Source organism: Misgurnus anguillicaudatus, chromosome 15, assembly GCF_027580225.2.
Source record: "Misgurnus anguillicaudatus chromosome 15, ASM2758022v2, whole genome shotgun sequence".
Lineage (NCBI taxonomy): Eukaryota > Metazoa > Chordata > Actinopteri > Cypriniformes > Cobitidae > Misgurnus > Misgurnus anguillicaudatus.
Window position 1 is genome coordinate 31,352,286 of NC_073351.2, and position 16,530 is coordinate 31,368,815.

Genomic DNA, 16,530 nt, shown 5'->3' on the forward strand with positions numbered 1-16,530 from the left:
AATATGTTTGTCTTCAACGGCGCCTGCCGTGAAGAGCCGTGTCCGGGAAGGGGCAGGATTTTGGATGCATGGTCAAGGCGTTCGACTCCACTTCACCTTTGTAACCTTCACCATTTTGCTATATCCGCACGTCTCCTATTGAAAAATTGCGCTGCCGTGTTACTGCATACCCATAAGTATTAGTGCTATGTTTATCATGCACAGGGATCTGGGTTCAAATCCCTGGCAGATAGATCTGAAATGTAAAATTGCAACTAAACCTTACAGCCAGTGATCGGCTTCTTTGTGATTTTGTGATTGAGCTGAAAGTGACAATGAAGGTGGATAGTTGATCTCATGGGTAGTTGAGATGCACATGCACAGGGAATGCTGGATTTCGGACACACCTTGAACTTCTTGTGACAAAAGTGTCAAAGATAGAAGGGTTAAGTTGCATTTAAACTCAAAAATGTATTGGTCGTGTGTGTGTGTGTGTGTGTGTGTGTGTGTGCCTGGTAATTATCATGTTGTGGGAACCAAATGTCCACACAAAGATAGGAATACCAGTATATTTTTGACCTTGTGGTGACATTTTGACGTCCTCATGAGGAAACAGGCTTAAAAAATCAAACAAAATGATGAACTTAAATTTGATGTGTCGGTATTTGTTTTGTTTAAGCGTGGTTTGTGTAAGCGTGGTTATGGCTCAGGTTCATGCTTCATGTGTTTTTCTGTTCTTGTCTCCATTCATGCTTCAGACCACCACTCAAACGCAGTGGAAGGTAAACAACTGTGCATCCATTCGGGCAGTGTGTACATCCTTCTTGTGTGTGTGTGTGTGTGTGTGTGTGTGTGTGAGAGAGAGAGAGAGAGAGAGAGAGAGAGAGAGAGAGTGTGTACCATGCACAGCCCTATTTAAAGGTGTTTTCTTTCTATAACTATTTCCACTTTTCCCACCTTGCATGCCAACCTCTCCTCACATACTGTACCCCAATACTACGCACGCACACATGCACATACTGTATGCACACACACACAAACACACACACACACACACATTGCATTGTTAGTATAATCCCCCAATAACATTTATCTGTAAACTATCACTATAACTACTTATTACACGACTCTCTGGAATGCTTGATTCTGATTGGTCAGTTGAGACATTTGGAGGTTCGTTCTTTTCAAATAATAACCGCTCCAAAGTAACAATGCATATCCGGACTACTTGTAAGTTTAAAATCCCTCCGCGCCAGCAAAGATCACTGTTTGGCGCCATCTTGTGACAAACACTGGACAACCACAATTAAGAATGGAAAAAGTTTGACATTAATTTTAACATGTACGGAAAAAACAAAACATTTAAACAGTGGATAGAAGAACGAACAACAACAAGACACAGAGAGCTTACTGAGACTGAACTTGACAAAATAGAGCATGACAGCTACGAAGCCAACACCAAAAAAAAAACAGAATGGGCATTAAAACTTCTCAAAGACTGGCTAAAACAGAAAAAAATATGAAGTAGACAGACAAGTATGAAGCAGAGGATCTTAATAAGGTATTACGATCATTTTATGCATCTGTGCAAAGTTTCGCGGAAGGATAAAAATGTTAATTTAAAACAAATATGCCAATAAAATGTTTCAAATTCATATTCATGTCCAGTTTTTTTTTTATGTGGCAAGTAGCCGTGTAATAAGCGGGATAATGTAGAGGCAGCCGGTAGTTATTGGGAAATAAGCCCCTTCAATGTGATACAAGACCCTCCGCTTCGCGTCGGGTCCTGATCACACTGTCAGGGCTTATTTCCCAATAACTACCGACTGACTGCCTCTACATTATCCCTTACATAAAGTGCACTATGCTATAAAATGAACATGGGTAGCATAAACCACATCATTTTATGGGAAGTATTTTATATTCAAATCTAGGAATTTTTATTGCAAACTTTGGTATATGATGCGTCTGACAGTTTATGACATAAAGATAATTTTGCAGAGGTGAAACATGAGATTTATGTTTTATCAGGCAAACAAAATCATACATCTTCATTCTCCATTTAAACTCATTGCTACCGAATCAAAAAAGTCTCATTTCTGTTTATTTTTTTCATTGGGTATATCAGTTTCTAAATTGTTGTATAGTTTAGTCCAAAACTTTCCTTTCGATAAGTCACAATCCTGTGCCGGGCAGCAGGTGCATTATTGCCCGAGAAGTTCCAGGGTGCCCATGCCGGTAGAAGTTTCATTATAAGCTTGCGGCACCGTGATGGTACTTCTGCCATCTTAAAAAGTGCCAGGACAAACCATATGCTGGACACAACCTCTGACGTAACGCCACCATATGTCAAAGTCATTTTCGTGCACTTTCTATTCTCATAGCCCCTCTACAATAACATCCAAGAGTCTGACTTTAGCTCCCCACTAATATATATTCATAAAGTCTAACCCGTCGACATTCATTAATATAGGAGACGCTAGGACGCGATTTGGCTCAGAATGCTATTTGCACACTGAGACAGTAAAGGTTCGACTGGAGCCGTGGGACTTTTTCCCAATTGCTTTTTGACATTAGTTTACCTCGGGAGACTTACACTCCACAACAAAATCATGCTTGGTGGCACAAATAAAACAAGACCTTGAAGACTTCACGCAGACATGAAATGCATCTTCACTTCTGCATGAGTCTTATATCAGCCTTGCTTTGAGGTCATAGATGATGAATGAATGAGGGGTGAATTCAATCCCATTGCCAGGGTTGAGATATGCTACTAGACATGATATTTTCAGAATAGCATTTATAGGTAAGACACAGGAGCAGGGATAATTCACATCTCAGTAGGGCTGCAAGATATATCACAAATATGCATATTGCAATAACTGGATCATTGAGATGGGTCAGTGACAAAAACGGTTTGGCAAGATGAGAAATTCATGCATCATCTTTATTTCAATGCACAATGTATTTATGTTAATTGTATGCAATGAAAAATTACATTTGCACCATTTTTATGAAAGTTAAGACTGAATGGACCTGAAAATGTCATGTGTAACCGCCAATTGCGCCAAAGAATGAGAAATATTAAATATTTTATTCACCTTGATGGCATGTAAGCATAATCATAAAAAACATAATTTTAAAATTTCATTTTATTAGTTATTTTTAAATGTAAATTTGTAATATTTGTCCTGAAAAATGCTCTGTTTTCTAAATAATCTTTGACAAATTATGTAAAAATGTATGTAAAAAAAAATCATATTACACTAATCTAGATAATTATATTTGATTTCATATTTTTTATGAATATATTTATATTTTCATTTAAATAAAAAAATACTAGTTACACCAATTGACTCAGACCGGTTACACAACATTGACATTTTTGCAGTTATCCCCCAAATATTCTTTCAAAATGAAATAAAACCAAAAATTCTTGACTTGGTCCTCAAAAAAGAGATTTTATGTAAGTAATCTTTTTTTAAAATGTTAGCCCTTTTACATTTAATTGAACCATACGGACACAAAATAATTAACGTCACGCCATTGACCCAGATACTTCAAAAAGCTTCATGTTGGTTATATAATTTTCAGTTCTTTTCAAACATCATCATGTCACATATATTTTTTCAATATCGTGCAGCCTTATATCTGAGTACGACAGTTTTAATGATCTGTAAATGACCAAAGGTTGGAGTGTTTTTTTTTTACTTGATTTGATGTTTGGTAAAGCTTGGTAAAGTCCAAAATCATCTCTACCTGTGTTGTTAATCTGTCCATTCCTCTTTATAGCTGATGACATTGACAGTGATAGTTTATTATGCATAGAGCAAAATACACGGGTAACCCTGCTGTAAAGATCAGCTTAGACCGACATGGTTTTAAAACTCATTGGTCAAGCTAGTTAAAAAGACTGGCAAGGACATCGGCACACACCGTTGTCCAAAACACAGCATTTTACCAGTGATGCTTGTCTTTTCAACAGGGAAAACATATGTACTGCGTATTTTACATGCGATGTGTTCCTCTAAAGCTTTTCTGATGTGTGTGTTGTTTCTCTTGGCCAGAGTCTATCAACGAGAGTGAGGAGGAAGGTAAATTGATTAGTTTACGGCTCTTTTAATGTATTTGGTTGTACTGGACTGTGCTGCTGTAGACAGTAAAGAAGACAAGATTCCCTGTAGATCAAGTTGAGTAGCTTTTACTCTTAAAACCACTGGACCACAAAACAAATCCTATTGGTATATTTGTAGCATCTGCCAAAAATACATTGTATGGGTTAAAATTATCGATTTTTCTTTTATGCCAAAAATCATTAAGATTATGTTCCATAAAGATACTTTGTATTTTTTTTACTGTAAATATATATTTAAACTTTATTTTTGTGAGTGGATGCAATTAATCCTTATGGCTGGTTTTGTGGTCCAGGGTCACATATTATTATTCTTTGTTGATGTTAGTTAATGCCAATACAATTGTTCATTTTAGATTAATGTGTTAACTAATAGTTTGATTTTAAAATGTCTAGGTAAATGTTGAAATTAACATAAACTGAGATGAAGAGAGAAGTATTGTTCTTTGTTAAAGTAGTTCATTAAAGGATTACTCCACAAAAATATATAATAATCAGATAATTTTCTGACCCCCATGTCATCCAAGAAGTTTATGTCTTTCTTCAAGAAGAATTAAAGGTGCTCTAAGCGAATTGACGCGTTTTAGACCATAAAACATTTTTTGTTACATACAGCAAACATCTCCTCACTATCTGCTTGCCGCCTGTCCGCTGATCAAACTGTAAAAAAACGCGATCTCTGTAGACAGCTCAGGCTCGACAAACGGCAATATCAACATAGTGGCCAAACCTAGCACGACAAAACATAACAAAGTGTTCCAGCCAATAAACGACAAGAAGGATTTGGGGGTGGGGGTTGGGCGCGTTCATGAAAGCACGGACGGGAGAGGGAGGGGGAGGCATTAGCTACGCTCCGTTTGTTTGAAAACAGTTCAAACATCAACAGGAAGTGATGTCGCACATTATTCGCTTAGAGAGCCTTTAAGTTTTTTGAGTAATTTTATCCATATAGTGGACTTTAGTGGACCTAAAAAGTTTACATTTTTAATGCAACTTCAAAAAGCTCTAAACAATCCCAACCAAGGGTCTTATCTAGTGAAACGATCGTAATTTTTGAAAAAATAATTACTTTCAAAACATAACTCCTTGTCTTGCATTAGCCGTGTGATGTGCTAGCGTGACCTATCGACACGATTACGTAATACATAAGGTCACGCTAGCACATCACACGGCTAATGCAAGACGAGGAGTTGTGTTTTGAAAGTAGTTTATTTTTGCAAAAATGACGTAAAACTACCGAAACGTCTCGGTTACGTATGTAACCCTCGTTCCCTGAAGGAAGGGAACGGAGACGTCACGTCGTGACCGACGAATTGGGAACCACTTCGCGGGTGACCTATCTACTTCGAGAACTATCAGAAACGCCAATGAACTTGGCATGCAGGTATTTGCATAATGCCGGCGCCGCCCCGCCAGGTGCGTATATAAGGCACAGGTGCATAATACCAAATCAGCTATATTATTGCTGAGAAGCCGAGCAACAGTGCCCGGCCTGAACAGCAATGGAACAGCAAACTGTGGCGACGGGACGTGACGTCTCCGTTCCCTTCCTTCAGGGAACGAGGGTTACATACGTAACCGAGACGTTCCCTTTCAGTCGGTCACTACGACGTCACGTCGTGACCGACGAATTGGGAATCCCTACCAAAACGCCACTGCAGCTGAACCCTTCCAGTGCCTGCAAAAGCCCTCCGCCCTCCACATAAGGGGCGGAACCTAAGGCGAAATGCAGAAGGCCGGTCACTACCTGTTCCTTAACCCACGATAGTGAAGCAGCGAACTGGGAGAAGCGTCTAAACTGAGCGGAGCTAGAACACTGCGGAAGCCATCCCCTAAGAAGGTTAAATGGATGACATAAAAATATATGAAACAACCGACAGGTTGCTCAAAGTAAAGTCTCTGAACAATACATGGTATGTTGAGAGATGCAGAGTAGGCTCTGCAAAGGAAAAACGTGGAGGATTAGAACCCCACGGACTATACACACAAATGAACCCCACGTAGGGGACAAATGTGGACGCCTAGCCTACACAGGTTTACAGAGAATACATCAGTGATAGGTTGACAGCGGATGCTCCGCAACACCAGCTATCAGGGCGGTGGAGGAGAGGCAAAAACAGTTTTTTAGACGTTTTTGCCCCGATGGCCTTCCATAATGGTGCAAATGTGCAGCACCAAAATAGAGGCTCCAAGCCGACACACGAGCCGACCCTCGGCATTCTTAACTAGTTAGTAGAAAGAACCCGAGTGGAAACCGGTTCGACACGAACACTATAGAATCTTGTGAACGTATTAGGTGTCGCCCAGCCTGCAGCTCTACAAATATCTGTTAGCGAGGAACCGCGAGCCAGTGCCCAAGATGATGCCACACTGCGTGTAGAGTGGGCAGTAAATTAAATGGACAAGGCACATTCTGCTTTTGATATGCAAGGGCTATAGTATCCACAATCCAATGGGACATCCTCTGCTTGGTGACAGCTTTTCCTTTCTGCTGACCACCGTAACAAACAAAGAGCTGATCTGAGGTCCTAAAACTTTGCGTCCTGTCTATATACACACGTAGTGCACGAACAGGGCATAACAAAGCCATGGCTGGTTCTGCCTCCTCCAAAGGCAGTGCTTGGAGATTCACCACTTGATCTCTAAAAGGAGTGGTGGGAACTTTGGGCACAAAGCCGGGCCGGGGTCTCAGTGTTACGCTGGATGCAGCCGGCCCGAACTGAAGGCACGATTCATCGACCGAAAATGCATGAATATCCCCTATCCTCTTAACAGAAGCCAAAGCAAGGAGAGTTAAAGTTTTCATTGTAAGAAACTTAACACTCACACTATGCAGAGGCTCGAATGGGGCTTCCTGGAGTGATTTCAGCACCAAGGACAGGTCCCAAGGAGGAATAGAGGGGGGACGCGAAGGATTCAGTCTTCGAGCGCCTCTGAGAAATCTAATGACTAGGTCGTGCTGACCCACTGTTCTACCGTTGACGGGTGAATGGTGAGCTGATATCGCAGCGATATCGACTTTAATAGTGGATGGTGACAGCCTATTCTCCAAGCGACGCTGGAGATATAAAAGCACAACACTAATCGGGCATTCTCGGGGGTTTTCACTTCGGGAAGAACACCAGTCGACAAACAGGTTCCATTTAAGCGCGTAAGCCTGTCTCGTAGACGGCGCTCGCGCAGCAGCAATAGTGTTAGATACCTCTTGCAGTAAATCACTCATATCCTCCGTGCCCCGTCCAGAGACCACACATGGAGGTTCCACAGGTCGGGGCGCGGGTGCCATAATGTGCCCTCTTGTTGAGAAAGAAGGTCCTTCCTCAGGGGAATCTTCCACGGAGGGGCTGTCGCGAGGAGAGAGAGTTCTGGAAACCAGCTCCTGGTTGTCCAATACGGTGCCACCAACAGCACGCTCTCCTCGTCCTCCCGGATTTTGCATAAGGTTTGCGCAATGAGGCTCACCGGAGGGAACGCGTATTTGCGCATGTTTCGCGGCCAGCTGTGTGCCAATGCATCCACGCCGAGCGAGTCGTCGGCTAGTGAATAGAACAGGCGACAATGGGTCGTCTCTGGGGAAGCAAACAGATCTATCTGCGCTTTGCCGAAACGTCTCCAAATTTGCTGAACCGCAATGGGGTGGAGTCGCCATTCGCCGGGACGCGCAGCCCGAGAGAGCGCATCCGCCTCTACATTGAGCGTGCCCGGGATGTAAATGGCACGAAGAGACCTCAAATTCTTCTGACTCCAAGTGAGGAGGTGACGGGCGAGATGCGACAGGTGACGCGAGCGTAAACCGCCTTGACGATTGATGTACGCCACGGTCGCAGTGTTGTCTGTACGAACTAATACATCTTTGCCCCGTAACTCGTTGCTGAAACGGACGAGCGCAAGATATACAGCCCACATTTCCCGGCAGTTTATGTGCCAATGCAGCTGGGGTGTCGTCCAGACCCCCGAAGCCGCAAGCCCATCGTACGTGGCCCCCCACCCCGTGTCTGACGCATCTGTGCATACTATCGCGTGCCTGGAGACCTGTCTCAGAGGCACACCGGCTCGGAGAAACGCACGGTCTGACCACGGAGTGAAAGTGCGACGACACGCAGGTGTAATGATAACACGGTGAATGCCGCGCAACCACGCTCTCCTCGGGACTCGATCGTGAAGCCAACGCTGAAGCGGTCGCATATGAAGCAGTCCGAGCGGAGTTACAGCTGCGGCTGCTGCCATATGCCCCAAAAGCTTCTGAAATTGTTTCAGCGGGACCGCGCTCTTGCTCTTGAATGTATTCAGGCAAGTCAGAATCGACTGTACACGCGCTTCTGTTAGACGAGCTGTCAAATCGATCGAGTCCAGTTCCATACCGAGAAAAGAGATTCTCTGCACGGGGCAAAGCTTGCTCTTTTCCCAGTTGACCCGAAGACCCAAACGAGCGAGGTTTTTTAAAGTTAAATCTCTGTTATCGCACAGCGTCTGACGTGTTTGAGCTATTATTAGCCAATCGTCCAGATACGCGAGAATGCGCACACCTCTCTCTCTCAGGGGTTTTAAAGCCCCCTCCACTACTTTGGTGAATACACGGGGCGACAGAGAGAGCCCGAATGGGAGGACTTTGTACTGGTATGCTCGCCCCTCCAACGCAAAGCGGAGAAACGGCCTGTGTCGGGGGAGAATCGATACGTGAAAGTACGCGTCCTTCAGGTCGATAGATGCGAACCAATCGTTTGGACGAATGCATGGAAATATGCGTTTGGGCGTCAGCATTTTGAACGGCATTCTGTGAAGTGCACGGTTCAGCGAACGCAGGTCCAGGATCGGTCGCAAGCCGCCGCTTTTCTTGGGTACAATAAAGTAAGGGCTGTAAAACCCCGACCTCATCTCGGCTGGAGGGACCGGCTGAATCGCGTCTTTCGCCAATAAGACAGCGATCTCCGCACGGAGGACGTGCGCATCGGCAGCTCTCACCGTAGTGAAACGAACGCCGGAGAATTTGGGGGGACGCCGGGCAAATTGGATCGCATAGCCGAGACGAATCGTGCGTAAAAGCCAACGCGACGGGCTGGGAAGCTGTTCCCACGCCCCCAGATACCGTGCGAGAGGGACTAAAGGCACGATCGGTGTACCCGCGGCGGGCGCAACGGAGGTGATCGCCGGTGTGTGCGTAACGGCCGCACCGACAGCAGTGTTGTGTGTGATAACACTCACCTGAGTCCGTTGCTGGGTGGTTGAGTAAGGGAGGCTCTGCTGAAGACACCTCACACCACTCGATGCACCCTCTGGCGAAGGAGGAGGGAGACGATGGGTTATGAGCCCGTAGCTGTCTCCTACCGGCTGAGAGCGCGGTGGGGTTATGAGCCCGTGCGTCGCTCTCGTTCTCCTCTGATGAGTCGGAGAACGAGGGGGGGTTATGAGCCCTCTCGTATCTCCGGAGCTCATCTGAAGACCTAGAGATGGAAGTGGAATTCGCTCTTTTTGTGGATTTGTGGGTGCCGACTGAAAAGTCGGCGGAACAGAAAAATGAAACAAAAGATTCCCCAACCGGCCCTCCTCCGGTGGGGGGAGTGGTGCCTTCACCATCTCCCGAAGAGCGATCCCCTCCATCTCTAGGTCGCCCGTCTCAGGGCCGCTTTGATCTTCTTTTACCACCCTTTGCAGCGGGCTGAGCGGGCGGAGCGGGCTGCTGACGACCGGTTCCTCGCTTCTTAGAAGACGCCCTCGGCGAGGAGCAGGCTGAGGCGCCGACGTGGATGGGGCAGGCGCAGGACGCTTCCGACGTGGCATGATCTGAGCGATGGCCTCAGTCTGCTTCTTGGCCGCGGAGAATTGCTGGGCACACTACACGCCCGTCTCGCCGAACAGGCCCGTCACGGAAACCGGAGCATTCAGGAGCCGGGTTTTATCAGCGTCCGTCATGTCCGCCAGACACAGCCAGAGATGGCGTTCCTGGACTACCAGGGTAGACATCGCACGCCCGACGGCGCGTGCGGTGACCTTGGTCGCACGAAGCGCCAGATCTGTAGCCGCACGTAGTTCAGAGAACTCCGCCGAGTCGTGACCTCCCGCGTGCAGATCCCTCAGAGCCTTAGCCTGATGAACCTGCAGCAATGCCATGGCATGCAGGGCAGAGGCTGCCTCCCCACAAGCCTTGTAAGCAGCACCGGACAGCGCCGAAGACTGCTTACAGGCCCGTGAGGGGAGAGTAGGCTGGTCCCGCCAGGAGGAAGCGACACCGGCCGGACACAACTGCATCGCGACCGGGCGCTCCACTGACGGGATACCAGTGTACCCCTTGGCATCTCCACCCTCGAGAGAGGTGAGAGGTGAAGGCTGATACGGCCGGTTCCGGGCGGAAAACGGGGTTTTCCACGACCGCGTCAGCTCTTCATGCACCTCGGGGAAGAAAGGCACCGGGGGCGAGGACTGAGAAGCCCTGGCACCCCCGAAGAACCAATCATCGAGGCGGGACGGTTCAGGTGGGGGAGGTTTAGTCCACTCCAAGCCGACCGCCTCCGCCGCCCGAGCGAGCATGGCTGCCATCTCAGGGTCGAACGCAGAAGCCGCAACCTGGCCCGAAGGCGGGAGCGGATCCGGATCGACGTCTGAGGCTGACAACCCCCCCTCCGACGTTACGGTGGATATCGCGTCAGGTGGAGGCTCGACAGAGCGCGAGGACACCGTAGAACACGGGCCACTCGTCTCCATCGGGACCTCCGCTGGCAACGGATCAGGGCGCTGGGAGCTACTGGACGAACCAGCAGACCGACCCAGCACCGTTATACGGAGGTCATCCTTCGCAAGTCTGGTAGCTGCGCCCTTAGCAGCACCAGACTGGGAAGGCGGGGGCCGTTGCCGGAGGAACGACACCCGTCTCCGCAAATCCGCCATAGTCATACCCTCACAGATGGGGCATGAGCTATCACGCAACGCTGCCTCTGCATGCTGGAGCCCCAGACACGAAAGACAACGCTTGTGGCCATCCTGGGGGGCGATAAACACACCGCATCCAGAAACGGAGCACGGACGGAAATCCATCTTTAAAAAGACGACCCCGACCGTGACACGAATGAGTGGCTGTCTTTAAAAAGACACAAAGCTCAAACGTGCTGCTCTTTCAGGGAAATCACTCTTTTGTGCGAGCTGGTGAAACACACAGGGAGAGGCAAACGCACTCACTCGAACTCAAGTCCTAAATTAAGAGACAGAGAGAGAGAGAAAGGGTGGAAAAAAACACTGCGAGCCTCCGCTGAGGTGTCTTTGCCCAACCAACTTCAGCAAGCTGAGACTTTTCTTCCCAGAACAGGATCTACGAAGATCAGTTTTAGAATAGCTTCTCGTGAGCAGATGTCTGCCGGCTTCGAAGCAATAAAGCTGATTTGGTATTATGCACCTGTGCCTTATATACGCACCTGGCGGGGCGGCGCCGGCATTATGCAAATACCTGCATGCCAAGTTCATTGGCGTTTCTGATAGTTCTCGAAGTAGATAGGTCACCCGCGAAGCGGTTCCCAATTCGTCGGTCACGACGTGACGTCGTAGTGACCGACTGAAAGGGAACTAGTGTTGTATGGTTGTGATGTTTGTTTTGTATGTACTAAATACTTGTTGTTTTTTAAAAAAAGTACTTTTTAAATAATATTTGATTTTGTGCGGAGGAAAAGAAGTGTTCTGACGTTGTTGTATGTGAAATTATACTAATTGATGTCTTTGTGTCAGTTTATTGTTTAAAATGGTTTCGTGTCTGTGTCACATATGCAACACGTGACCTTATGACATGATTACGTAATACGTAAGGTCACGCTAGCACATCACACGGCTAATGCAAGACGAGAAGTTGTGGTTGGCAATTGTTTCACTAGATAATAAGACCCTTATGCCTTGGTTGGTATCTTGGATGACATGGGGGTGAGTAAATTATCCGTGTAATCCTTTCATGTATGAACTAATATTAACAAATACAATCTTATTGTAAAGTGTTATGCTGCGTTTACACCAGCCGCGGTAGAGGCATTAAGCGCAAGTGATTTCAATGTTAAGTCAATGTAAAGACGCGTTTACTCGCATCTGGAGGCCTCACCGCCGAATGAGGCGTTTATCGCGGCGCGGTAGACACAAATCTGCCTTATTCATGGGAACTAGACGCGAATTGAGCGTTGCCGTGGGAAATGCGCTATTTGAAAAAACGCACAGCGTTAACCAATCAGGAGCTTGCTCTAGTAGTGACGTGATTACAGAAGCCCCTCCCATGATGCGAATCTCCGCATAAATATCTCGAATGACTAAAACTCAAAATGTTCACGCATCCAACTATGTGCGAATAGCACGTTTTTGCTGCCTCAACCGTGTTTGGTGTGCATCCAGCATACAATAACAAAACTTTTGGTATAAAAGTACATATAAATGATAAAGTACCTTTACATTTCAGTTGATTATATACATAAGCTTTCAAACTTGCCAAATGTGTGATTATAAATAAACATTGCCACTAGTTTTTTATTTAAATTTGTCTTTCTCCTTAGATGATGTTGTAGAAAGTGAAATTGAGGAGAGTGATCACAGGTTTATCAATAATAAAGGTAATGATGATCTCACTTAGTAGCCCAAGTAGCTTAACTGTAGTTGTGGGGTATAGCTATTAGACATCAATAATGAGTTTTAATATGTTTCCTTCTTGATCTTGTATATTCGAAAGCTTTCTTTTTCTTTCTTTGAACCTACACTTTGTAGCTAAATGTTGGATTGTTTTAACCCAGCACTGGGTCAAAAAGGGATAAACACAACCGATTGGGTTGTAATTTAACATGCAAATTGTTTCAATGCAAAATTCTGGATTGTTTTAACCCATTGTTGGGTCAAAAATAAACATTTAACCCAGTTTGACTCTCTTCGACCATTTCCTTGAGTGTAATATGAGATTCCCATCTGTAGTTGTTTTTGTTTATCCAGTTGATAATGATACTATCATCAGTAATATTAAAAGTTGTATATTAGTTTAGCTTAATCAAAACATCATAACTGATGGAATCAATTTGTTAGCACTCAAGGGAGCAAGCATTCAAACACGGTTGCCGGTCTTATGGATATTGTTGTTTAACATTAGGAGCTATTGATGCGTGCCATCTCCTTACAGCATTTCGGAGATGTGCTTGTCGCTCCTACAATGTGCTTAATATTCCACGAGCATTGGGGGAGTGTCCCACAGCTATTAATCATGTTTGTGAATGTCTAATCTGGCTGTTATTTTCAGAATTTTCATTATCATACCTGTCTAAAAGATTTATAAGTAGAAGTATACGAGACTAGAGCATGCTGGGAAACATAGGACATGCTGAAATAGTCAACTCTGTCACAAGTCATTGGTGGCCCGATCAAAGACAAATAACAGGAGCATATCCTTTCTGGATCCTTGTTCGAACAGGCTGTAGTCACCAGCATTCACCAACATTTCAAGAGATGTGAAACTCACTCTGGTTTGTCTTCAGAATAGCATTTATGGAGGAACAGCTTTGTTGACATTGGGTCTTGGCACATTAGCTGAGCAAGGCAACTAGTCTACAGTCGGTCTGTCTAAGCAGCATTTTGGTATGGAGGTGCCTATTAAGGGAACTGGTATAAGACCACATCCCAGTACTGTAGTCCCACACTGTCTGAGAAAATGTTCAAAAATGGTCCCAAGCTGTCACTGGGGCACTACCTTCAAAAAAGTCCTTGTATGTACCATTTATGTACAAATATACACTCACCTAAAGGATTATTAGGAACACCATACTAATACTGTGTTGGACCCTCTTTCGCCTTCAGAACTGCCTTAATTCTATGTGGCATTGATTCAACAAGGTGCTGAAAGCATTATTTAGAAATGTTGGCCCATATTGATAAGATAGCATCTTGCAGTTGATGGACATTTGTGGGATGCACATCCAGGGCACGAAGCTCTCGTTCATCCCGTTCATCCCAAAGATGCTCTATTGGGTTGAGATCTGATGACTGTGGGGGCCATTTTAGTACAGTGAACTCATTGTCATGTTCAAGAAACCAATTTGAAATAATTCGAGCTTTGTGACATGGTAAATTATCCTGCTGGAAGTAGGCATCAGAGGATAGGTACATGGTGGTCATAAAGGGATGGACATGGTCAGACACAATGCTCAGGTAGGCCGTGGTGGCATTTAAACAATGCCTTATTGGCACTAACATCCCCCACATCATTACACCACCACCACCACTAGCCTGCACAGTGGTAACAAGGCATGATGGATCCATGTTCTCATTCTGTTTACGCCAAATTCTGACTCAACCATCTGAATGTCTCAACAAAAATCGAGACTCATCAGACCAGGCAACATTTTTCCAGTCTTCAACTGTCCAATTTTGGTGAGCTCATGCAAATTCCAGACTCTTTTTCCTATTTGTAGTGGAGATGAGTGGTACCCGGTGGGGTCTTCTGCTGTTGTAGCCCATCCGCATCAAGGTTGTGCGTGTTGTGGCTTCACAAATGCTTTGCTGCATACCTCGGTTGTAACGAGTGGTATTTCAGTCAAAGTTCCTCTTCTATCAGCTTGAATCAGTCGGCGCATTCTCCTCTGACCTCTAGCATCAACAAGGCATTTTCGCCTACAGGACTGCCGCATACTGAATGTTTTTTTTTTTCTTTCACCACTATTCTTTGTAAACCCTAGAAATGGTTGTGCGGGAAAATCACAGATTGTGAAATACTCAGACCGGCCCGTCTGGCACCAACAACCATGCCACGCTCAAAATTACTTAAATCATCTTTCTTTCCCATTCTGACATTCAATTTGGAGTTCTTGACCAGGACCACACCCCTAAATGCATTGAAGCAACTGCCATGTGATTGGTTGATTAGATAATTGCATTAATGAGAAATTGAACAGGCGTTCCTAATAATCCTTTAGGTGAGTGTATATACACAGATAAGTAGATTAGACCAAGGCACCAAAGAAGTGTAGATTTCTGTGACATTTTTCGTCCCCTCTTTGTGTACTTTATTCTACTTTAAGTCAATGAACCTCTCTGGACCCCATAATCATCTTTACACAGTATGAACATATAAATAAACATTTTATGAAAAGTAATTAAACAAAAATCTGTTGACTGTAAGGCATATTACGAGCCATTAAAGAGCCGCCTTTTATGTCCGTGTTTGATTAGATACGCTAACCTTCCCTGTATGTTTATCCACCCCATTAAAGATTTCCCATTGGCCGACAGTAAACTCGTAATTCTTTAGAAGTTAAAGAAATCAATTAACTTTAATTGTTTTTTTCCACCCGTTTTGAGGCAGTATTAGCATGTGGCCGGTTTCCTCTCGACAGAGCCCTATTACCTTTCAAAGACTCTTAATGGAATTGGTGTTTAAAGTGCCAACTAGCTAGTATAGTGCTGGAGACGTCCGTGTCACAGTCCTTAAAGCGTTCATTTGTAAGCGGCCACTTGCATGGCATGAAGACCCCGCTCTCGATCTTTTCATACTCTGAACGCTACATAACTGCACACATCTGCCTGTCTCTTAGCAACAGGTGTCTGCGGTTTATTATGGTATGTGCACATGCCAAATCATGTAACATTTTGGAGACAAGCTTACTGTGCTATGATAAAAATGTATGCTTAGTTGAACTCTGCCAAACTAGTGTAGACACAATGACCTAAATAAATACCCACAACGCTGTACGTCTAATGTGTGTTTAACACAGTTTAATCGTGCCAAATGTGTTTCAAATAATGAGTCACAAACATCACTTGTTTTAAAATGAGATCAGAAGTTTACAGGATCTCTCTAAAAATCCAAATGTATACAATCTAATAGCCTGGATTCATGTAAGCTTAGAAAAACATACAGAGCTCGTCTGCTGGAGATGAATGTTGGTTCAGCTCGGTTTTGTGTGTTTGTGTGTGTGTGTGTGTTGATATATAGGGCACAGTGTGTCTCTGTGCGTGTCAGCGTAATGAATGGTGGTCGGTATTGTTACATTGCAGATGTTAAGAGCTCATCTCATCAGCCGCTGTGTGCTGACTCATGTCTGTGTACCCGACTCTGTGCATTTGTGCTGAGTCACTCACAAACTTTATTAGGGTGACGGAGTGGAACATATGTTGCTTTATGGTACTGTATAGCCTACACTATATATATATTGAGTCTGGACACCTGCAGTCTCAAAGCACTGAAAACTACCTGTCTTGGTTTAACATGTGTTTGGTTGCCAGAAAGGTTCTTTGGATGTTTAAGTAAGGGATAATGTAGAGGCAGCCGGTAGTTATCGGGGAATAAGCCCCGACAGTGTGATCAGGACCCGACGCGAAGCCACATAAGAAAAAAACTGCACATGAAACATTTTATTGGCATATTTGTTTTAAATTAACATTTTTATCCTTCCGCAAAACTTTGCACAGATGCATAAAATGAT

General features: G+C 44.8%; 1 protein-coding gene across 6 annotated transcripts in view; it reads left to right on the plus strand.

Annotated features, from left to right (window-relative positions):
• The window catches only part of shank3a (SH3 and multiple ankyrin repeat domains 3a), a 400,804-nt gene that overhangs the window by 284,531 nt on the left and 99,743 nt on the right, over positions 1–16,530 (plus strand). For 3 of the 6 annotated variants that reach the window (XM_055174823.2, XM_055174825.2, XM_055174828.2), the window contains one exon: positions 738–761. The exons of the other annotated variants lie outside the window; for them this stretch is intronic. In XM_055174823.2, coding sequence (XP_055030798.2) covers positions 738–761 — 24 coding nt within the window. The remainder of the gene's footprint in view (positions 1–737; positions 762–16,530) is intronic. 6 annotated transcript variants of the gene reach the window in all.